This window comes from Jaculus jaculus, chromosome 13 (genome assembly GCF_020740685.1).
Source record: "Jaculus jaculus isolate mJacJac1 chromosome 13, mJacJac1.mat.Y.cur, whole genome shotgun sequence".
Taxonomy (NCBI): domain Eukaryota; kingdom Metazoa; phylum Chordata; class Mammalia; order Rodentia; family Dipodidae; genus Jaculus; species Jaculus jaculus.
Genome location: NC_059114.1, coordinates 6,067,259 through 6,076,625, shown reverse-complemented (window position 1 = coordinate 6,076,625; position 9,367 = coordinate 6,067,259). Strand labels below are relative to the sequence as shown.

The following is a 9,367-nucleotide window of genomic DNA, read 5'->3' as shown; positions in this document are numbered from 1 at the left end:
GGACCCAGGTTCAATTCCCCAGGACCCATGTAAGCCAGATGTACCGGGGGGGGGGTTACATGCATCTGGAGTTTGTTTGCAATGGCTATGGCCCTGGTGCGCCCATTCTCTCTCTCTCTCTCCTTGCCTATTTCAGTATCTCTCTCTCTCAAATTAATAAAAATAAAATGTTTTTTTAAAAATTTAGTTAGATGAAAGAGAGGGGAAGGGGAGAGAAAGACTCAGATATATAGATAGAATGGGCACACCACGGGCTCTAGCCACTGCAAGAAAACTCCAAACCATGTGTCAGCTGGTTTACATGGGTCCTGGGGAATTGAACCTGGGTCCTTAGGCTTCCCAGGCAAGCGCCTCAACTGCTAAGTCATCTCTGAAAAGACAATTTCCACCTAGAACACCTAGAATGGTTCCACAGCTGAGCTATTATTGTGACTAGTCCTGCAGTAAACACTGATGTGCAAGTGTCTCTGTGATATGCTGACCTGTGTTTTTATTTATTTATTTATTTATTTATTTGAGAGTGACAGACACAGAGAGAAAGACAGATAGAGGGAGAGAATGGGCGTGCCAGGGCTTCCAGCCTCTGCAAACGAACTCCAGACGCGTGCGCCCCCTTGTGCATCTGGCTAACGTGGGACCTGGGGAACCGAGCCTCGAACCGGGGTCCTTAGGCTTCACAGGCAAGCGCTTAACCGCTAAGCCATCTCTCCAGCCCTGACCTGTGTTTTTGAGTCACTGCATTGTTCAACAGATAAGGGACTGCTGGGCTCTAAGTCCCCAGGGGCAGAGCCACTGGCTAAGATAGGCCCAGTGCTTACAGAGCCAGAGAGAGCATGCAGGTGTCCCTCCCCTCCAGAGCTCTTCTGATGCGCAGGCCAAACCAAACACCACCTGGGCCTTTGATAAGGTCAAACCCTAGAACCTGTGTCCAAGCCAAGCCCCACCGAGAATTGTCATTCTGCCCATCCCCACAGCCTCAGGAACAGCTGTGCGGCTGGAAGAACTGGGGCATCTATTCTTGCCTGCGAAGCCTAAGGACCCGGGTTCTTTTTTTTGAGGTAGGGTCTCGTTGACCTGGAATACACTATGGAGTCTCAGGGTGGCCTTGAACTCACCGCGATCCTCCTACGTCTGCCTCCCGAGTGCTGGGATTAAAGGCGTGCGCCACCAGGCGCAGCTATTGTAGGTGCTCCTTTATCTGTTTGCCCTGTAGTTTTCGGACAGAGAAACCGAGGCGCCAGCCTGGAGTCAAGCAAACATGCTTCCAGATGGAGCCACCCTCTCTTCCCCTTCGGGTCTCATTTCTTGTCTCCACAATTGGGCGGACTGCCAGCCTTAGCCGTGAGACTGGGAAAGCCATCGCTTGAGCCTGAGTCAGGGCCTACCGGGCAGGGCTATTTTTGTCCGTGAGAAGCTTTGCCTTCAAGACCACAGCTGGGAAAGCCGGAGCCTGGGGCGGAAAGCGAAGAGAAAAGAAAAAAAAAGAGAGGAAAAAAAAAAAAAAAACCTGATCCTGTCCCTTTAAGGAACGCACGGGAACGCGCCCGGCCTTTTGTCTAGGGCGGCCGCGCGCACGTCAGCGACGGCGCTCGCGCATGCGCACGGAGGGCGGCCTGGTCCTGGTCTGCGGCGTTACTAGGATTCCCGTCTCCCCCGCCCCCCATCCCATCAGTGGTGTCTTGGCCTTTTGCTTCGCTTCCTCCCGGCCCGGCAGCCCTTGGAGACCCCGCGCCAGCCTTGCTTTTGTTTCTTCAGTCCGGGGTCCGCCGCCCGCCGCCGCCATGATGATGATGGCGCTGAGCAAGACCTTCGGGCAGAAGCCCGTCAAGTTCCAGCTGGAGGACGACGGCGAGTTCTACATGATCGGCTCCGAGGTAGCCCGCGGTGCGGCGCGTTATCGGCTCTCCCCGGCCGCGGCCCCGGGTCCTCATCCCTTTCCCCCCACCCCCACCCCGACAGCCCGGCTGGAACCCCCCACATCACCCCGGGGCGGGTCTCCGCGTCGGGAGCGCGCGCCTCCATTCATCCTGGCCGCGGCGGGCGGGCGCGCGCCCGGAGTGGGCGTGGCCTGGTGGGCGTGGCCTGAGCGAGCGCGCCCTCTTGGACGATCTTGCGTTTTAGGGCGCCGCTGGGGTCCCCTAGCTGAGCTGGTACAACGCCAGCCGCTGCGGAGTGATGGATGCTCCGGTATCCCTTGGGTGATGGGGATGTGGTCGTGGCTGTGCCTCCGTGATTGAACCTTTTTTTTTTTTTTTTTTTTGGCGGGGGTGGGCGTGTGGCCATTGCATCTGCACGCCCCCTCCTACCCCCTTGGCTTTGCAGGGGTCTGGAAATCTCCAGCGTCTGTGAGCCTGAGGCTCGTCCCCTGTGCGTTCCTGGCCTCTTTTTGGGTGGCCCTGTGCTTGAAAGCTAAGTCTTTAAGCCCGTTAGAAGCTGTTGACACTTTGGATATCTGTATTATTTATTACAAGGGAAACATCTTCTGTGTGTAAGCCTTAACCAGGGGTGGAAGCCCTTCGTTGAATCAGCTGATCGACTACTACCGGCCCTGAACATGTTTTTACAGATTGTCTCAAAGTAACCCTTTTTGGTTTAATGGCAACCCCCAGCTAGTTTATACTATTAAAAAAAAAAATGGGTCGTGGCTGGAGGGATGGCTTAGCCGTTAAGGCACTTGCCTGCACAGCCTAAGAACCCAGGTTCTATTCCCCAGTACCCAAATAAAGTCAGATGCACAAGGTGGCACAGGCGTCTGGAGTTACATTTGCAGTGGCTAGAGGCTCTGGTGCACCAATTCTCTCTCTCTGCCTCTCACTCTCTATTTCTCTCCCAAATAAATAAAATACTTTTAAAAATGCAAGGCGTGGTTGTGCGCACCTTTAATCCCAGCACATGGGAGGCTGAGGTAGGAGAATCTCTATAAGTTCACATAGTAAATTCCAGGTCAGCCTGGGCTAGAGCGAGACCCTACCTTAAAAAATTAGAAAATAGATAAAATGAGTATAAAATTCAGATATGCAAATGTCAGTCAAAAGTCTCATATAATGAGGTAAATGCTCATGCACGGAGAGCTGGAGCGGGCTCATAATGCCAAGGGTTACCTCCTTGCAGTTCTCGGTGTCCCATTTCATTGGTGGATTGGTTGGTTAGAGTTATTTGTTGATTTCTGTGTGTGTGTGTGCGTGCGTGCGTGTATGTGTGTGTGTGTGAGAGAGAGAGAGAGAGACAGAGAGAAAAATTTTTAAAGCATGTAGACCTTGAGTTTTTGTTGGTGGTGTTTGTTTCTTTTTTGCCTCTGCAAATAACTCCAGACCACTTTGTGCATCTGGCTTTGCGTGAGTACTGGGAATTGAACCCAGGCCTGCCGCCATTACAAGCAAGTGCCTTTAACCACTGACAGTTTAGCGTTGCAGGGTGTAGGAAGCCCCTGATACACTGTAGACTGATTCTTGTCTTCGCTGGGACCGATGTTGCTGTCAGCATCTGATCCTTAACGTTTCCACTGTGACTGTTGTGCATTAAGCACAAACAACAAGGTGCACCAAAAGGTCCTGGTCATCTCTTAAGCGCTGCTGTCCTAGGCGACTGAAGCGAGGACGTGAGCCAAGGATGTGGAGCCCGGTGCCTGTCTGTCTGTCACAGCTCAGAATGGCCCTTGTTGGCCAGTGGGCATCTGATTGAATGCAGGATACAAAGGGTATTGAGAAGCTTCAGCATGGAACACAAAACTTCTTTTAAAATTTTTATTTATTTATTTACACAGAGAAAGAGAGAACAGGCACGCCAGGGCTTCTAGCCGCTACAAACTCCAGACACACGCGCCACTTTGTGCATCTAGCTTTACATGGGTACTGGGGAATCGAGCCCCAGTTGTTAGGCTTTGTAGGCGAGCACCTTAACCACCGAGACATCTGTCTAACCCAACATAAACATTTTGTTTAAAGAAGCCTTTACCTGATCTAATGAGTGAAAAGGCAGTCTCTGGCGTTAACTCTCTCCGTGGTGGCAGGGACATCTCATGTTGGGGTGAGAATAACCTTGAAGCTCAGTTACTGCCCCACTCTGCCTCCTTAGTCATTTTCTTTTGTCTTTTATTCTTCCTTTGCTTTCTTGTTTCTTGCTGGGAACTGAACCCAAGGCCTTGTGCAGGTTAAGCCTGCACATGCTCTCCCACTGAGCAGTGGTCCCAGCTGTTGGCATTTTTCTCATGTGTATAATAGGATGCATAAACTGGATGGTCTCTTAAGATCTTCTTCCAAACATATTGTAAGTTCTAGAATGCTAACCACAATCTTCTCTTTCAGCCCCTTCACTCTTGGCCCTCAAACAGACGGGTGTTGGCTTTAGGGCTTAAGGAACGCTTCAGGGTCTTTTTGTCTATTGCTCCCAGGACAGTATTGAATAGATGACCCCTAGGCTAGGTGGGCCAGCCCTAGCACCAAAGGCAGTGTCCTGGGCATGCGCAGTGCCAAATTGGAAGGGCATCTGCAATTGCTGTGACTTTGTGCCACTCTCATCCTACCAGCTGCCAAGCCAGAGCCATGGAGCTCAGAAGAAATGCCCAAGCCCACATCTTCATTTTCCAGTCAGGGGACATGACCCGGAGGCTGATTCAGGGAAGCCAGGCAGTCAGGCTTCAGTGTCCTAAGTTCTGAAGGGACTCTGGGAGGGCTCCAGGATGCAGGAGCGGTAGGATCTTCAAGATAGCCGTGGAAGACAGTGTTATGAATTTCTTTTCAAAAAACGTGATCAGCCAGGTGTGGTGGCGCATACATAGTACATAGTAAATTCCAGATTAGCCTGGGCTAGGGTGAGATCCTACCTAGAAAAAAAAAAAAAAAAAAAAAAAAAAAGGATATCCAGGCCATTTTGTGTCTGGAAGATTTCTTTTGGCTCTTACAGTCTCTTTCTCTTGGTTTTTTTGAGGTAGGATCTCACTCTGGTCCAGGCTACTATGTAGTCTCAGGGTGGCCTTGAACTCTCGGCAATCCTTCTACCTCTACCTCCCGAGTGCTGGGATTAAAGGCGTGCGCCACCACGCCTGGCTTCTTTTTTTTAAATTTTATTATTTATTTATTTATTTGAGAGTGACAGACAGAGAAAGAGGCAGATAGATAGAGAATGGTCATGCCAGGGCCTCCAGCCACTGCAAATGAACTCCAGATGCATGTGCCCCCTTGTGCATCTGGCTTACGTGGGACCTGGGGAATCCAGCCTCAAATTGGAGTCCTTAGGCTTCACAGGCAAGCGCTTAACTGTTAAGTCATCTCTCCAGCCCCAGTCTCTCTTTTTAAAAAATTATTTATATATTTATTTGAGAGAGAGAGAATGGCTGTGCCAGGGCCTCCAGCTACTGCAAATGAACTCCAGATGCATATGCCACCATGTGCATCTGGCTTATGTGGGTCCTGGAGAATTGACCTGGGTCCTTTGGCTTTGCAGGCAAATGCCTTAACCACTAAGCCCTCCCTCCAGCCCATGGTTCTTGCATTCTTTCTGCCACCTCTTCTGCAGTGGACCCTGAGCCTTGGAAGATAAGATAGAGATGTGTCAGTGCTGAACACTCTACTGTCACTTCTTCTCAGCACAGTGGTAACTTTTGAGTCATCCCAGTTGTCACCATCATCTGAAAAGAGAAGCTTTAGCCAGAAGTGAGAGTAGCATTAATATATGGTATAAACATTCAGAAAAGTGCCTACAGAGCAGTTCAGGCATAATATATGCATCTAGCTGGACAACAGCAGGCGTTATTTCCTAGGGCTCTTTTTTTTTTTTGGTTTTTCGAGGGTGGTCTCACTCTAGCCCAGGCTGACCTGGAATTCACTTCGGAGTCTCAGGGTAGCCTCGAACTCATGGTGATCCTCCTACCTCTGCCTCCCGAGTGCTGGGATTAAAGGTGTGCGCCACCACGCCTGGCTTCCTAGGGCTCTTTTCAAAAACATAATGAAAAATATACTTGGAAAAAAAAAAAAAAAGCCAGGTGTGATGGTACACACCTTTAATCCCAGCACTTCGGAGGCCAAGGTAGGAGGATTGCCATGAGTTCAAGGGCACCGTGAGACTACAGAGTAAATTCCAGGTCAGCATGGGCTCAAGCAAGACCCTACCTCGAAAAACCACAAGTCATATAGTAACAAGGGGTCTTTGCCATCTGTGTAGCAGGCTGGTCTGCTCTTGGGTTTGTCGACTCTGGATGTTTGTTGATTGTATAAATCTCTCCTCAATGAGAAGTGAGGAGCACACTTTTGCTTGCCTAACGTCCGTTGTGCTTGGTAAGTGCAATGGGAGTGATATTAAAGTGGTCCTCGTGGATCATGAGTGGATGAGCGCTTGACAGATGCGAAAAGAGACTCACAGATGCCGGCAGCACCCAGCACTGCGTCCTGTGGCTGTCTCCCACAGTGGGACTCTGGAGTGGTCATGACCCTGAGAATCTTAGGGCTAGACTTCATGAGCAAAGTCATACTTACAGTACCTGCTATAAACAAACCGAAGCTATTGCTGGTTACTCTGGGGATTGCCAGTAAGTGCTTTTTTGACACTAGGAAATTCCTTTGATGTCCCTGACTTGAGTTTGGTTACTAAGCCTATCAACACAAGCCATGGGGCAAATTACCTTGCATCTGTCTAAAATTAAAAAAAGACCTTTTTGGTGTTTATAACATTGTAAAAATATCAAAGGGCTTCTTAAGATAAAAGAAGGTCACAGAAGCCTTACATTTCTGGAAAGTGCCAGAGCGCCTTGGTTCAGAATCAAAATCACCGTGAACTGCTTACAAAGCTGTGGGGCCTCTCCTGCAGACATCTGGTCAGGCTTTTTGGAACTTGGTTCTCTTGTCAGGATGCCCAGATGTGGGCCAGATGTGCACTGCTCTTGAACCCTTGATGTCAGCATAATGTGTTTTATTGATGCCGAAAACCTGGCGCCTGGGGCCTGGGAGCCTCCTCTGGGCCTGTTTATGTGACACTCGATCTCACAGACTCTCTGTACTGGGACTGTCCCCGTCATGCACAGATATGACCCTCATAATGAGCCTTCTTGCTTTACTCATAGGTGGGCAACTACCTCCGTATGTTCCGAGGTTCTCTGTACAAGAGATACCCCTCACTCTGGAGGCGACTAGCTACTGTGGAAGAGAGGAAGAAAATAGTTGCATCGTCACATGGTAAAAAAACAAAACCTAACACTAAGGGTGCGTCTTCACGAGGGTTTGTAAACCTGTTTCAAAACCACTCGCTTATATCCTGAAGATAAAACGTTTTCACTCCAGTGTCTTCACGGCAGCCTGACCTTAGCTGGGCAGGGAGCACACTCGGGGCGGGCCACTCTGCGTGACGCATGGCTCGGTGACAGTGTGGCTCATTGGTGGTCCATCGTCACTGCTCCCCGCTGCACGAGTAGACATGTGAGGGGCCGGGGCCGGGGCCCGGGCAACAGCAGGTGCTGTGAAGACAAGCTGGTCTCAAAACGTTTTCGGAATGCTGCGATGCCCTGTCATCTGCCGTGAGCGTGTGGCCATAGTCATCCTCCATGTGGCCCTCGTGGTGGGTGGGGCCCCAGCCCCCCACTCCCCTCAGGGGCTTTCACTGCTTACCTCCCAGAGCACATGTGTCCCATAGCATTGTGCATGTCCCCTCTGTGTGGCCCACCATGTGCCTGGGGCTTGCTCCATGAGCCACGGGACGCTAGTGACCCTCGTGCCTGTGCCCAGCAGCTCTGTGCAGGCGGAGGCGCGTTGTGCATTCTGGGGCTCCATTGGGAACACTTGGTTATGGGTGCAGGGCTCCATTTGGTGGGTGACAAAACTGCTTCCCGCTGGGCAGTGGCACCCTGTAGAGAGCTGCCCTGGGCACACGCCTGTAGTCTGTCCCGTTTGGCTTCGTCTGTAGGTGCTGATGTGTTTTTGTCCCCTGTGTGCAAACTGAGGGTTCTTTTAATGCAGGAGCCAAGCTGCTTCTTAGCCATGACTGTGACATCCCCACTCACTTGCCTAAAACAGTTTCCTTGGTGTGTGTGTGTCCCCATCCCCAACCCCCACAAGGAGCACAGTGGCCCCCCACTTTGCTTGCCCCTCTAACTCTCCATGGTCCTTCTGCCTTGTGTGTCAAGACATCCACCTTCCCCACCAGCAAGCGGTTCCCTCAGGGAAGCCGGGCGGCCAGGCCTGTACATAAGGAGCAGCTCTCGACCAAGGTTTCCTAGAAGAACCTGGGTCATGTTGCTGAAAATCTGTCCCGCTTTCAGACCGCACGCCTAGACTGGGTCTGCTCCTTCTACTTCCCCAGGCTCTTGTTTTAAAAGCGGTCTCCATCTTTCATTCTGTCTCCCTTCTTGGCCTCGTGTTCTGGATTGTGGTGGTGTCAGGCCTCTTCCCACTGGGGTGTGACTCTGGAGCCCCCGACAGCCCTCAGGCTTGTGGCTTCTACAAATAAACTTCTCCTCTGTCCCTAAGCCAGTTCCCCAGGGAAGCTTGTCCAAATTCCTCCCATTGGAGACTTTGTCCATCAGACCAAAAGCCCTTTTGGAAGAGGCTAGCACTCAACAGTGATAAGTTGGACACCTTGCTTCCCGCCCTGCATGTGAGGACCTCATGTGCTATATCAGCCTGACTAGCAGCCTTCACGCAGTGCCAACAGGGTGACCACAGCGGGGTCTCTCCTTACAGATCATGGGTACACCACCCTCGCAACCAGTGTGACGCTGTTGAAAGCCTCAGAGGTGGAGGAGATTCTGGATGGCAATGACGAGAAGTACAAGGCAGTGTCCATCAGCACGGAGCCCCCCACCTACCTCAGGTACCCCTTTCTGACCAGGTGTGCTGCAGCGACCTTGTGGGGCTTGTCTCACAGAAGAGCAGAGCGTGATGGGTAGATCTGAAGTCCCCTGAGCGCTTTGCCCACTGCGCTCCGAGTGCCCGCTCAGGTTTCTGCTATATCTTTGGAATTCCTCAGAAACAAGTCTTGAATTCTGGAGAGCAGCTAGGAATGCTTTCAGACAGGGACTCACTTGCCAGAAAAATTGGTAGCTCAAATAAACTCACAAAAGAAACAAGCAATAGGGTAAGTGTATACAACTGAAAATTTTTTTAGTCTTTTTTTTTTTTTTTTTTTTGATGCAAGAGCAATAGACTCCCTTCTTCTTATTATTATTATTTAAATGCAAGAGTGAGAAAGAGAATTGGCGTGCCAGGATATCCAGCCACTGCAGTTGCACTCCAGATGCCTGCGCCTCCTTGTGGCACGTGCGACCGTGAGCACTTGCATCACTGCATCTGGCTTATATGGGACCTGGAGAGTCAAACATGAGTCCTTCGGCTTCCTAGGCAAGTGCCTTAACCACTGAGCCAGCTCTCCAGCCCCTCTTAAG

The 9,367-nt window shown here is 50.9% G+C and overlaps 1 protein-coding gene across 2 annotated transcripts in view; it reads left to right on the top strand.

The window, feature by feature from the left end:
- The first annotated feature begins 1,588 nt into the window (after positions 1-1,588).
- Positions 1,589-9,367, top strand: part of Smarcb1 (SWI/SNF related, matrix associated, actin dependent regulator of chromatin, subfamily b, member 1) — a 27,134-nt gene continuing 19,355 nt past the window's right edge. Inside the window, exons 1-3 of one of the 2 annotated variants that reach the window (XM_004670939.2) lie at positions 1,589-1,874; positions 7,055-7,166; positions 8,667-8,796. In XM_004670939.2, the coding sequence (XP_004670996.2) occupies positions 1,596-1,874; positions 7,055-7,166; positions 8,667-8,796 (521 nt within the window). In that variant the 5' untranslated portion in view covers positions 1,589-1,595. Of the gene's footprint in view, positions 1,875-7,054; positions 7,194-8,666; positions 8,797-9,367 lie in introns of both variants that reach the window. The other variant, XM_004670938.2, reaches the window with a different exon arrangement.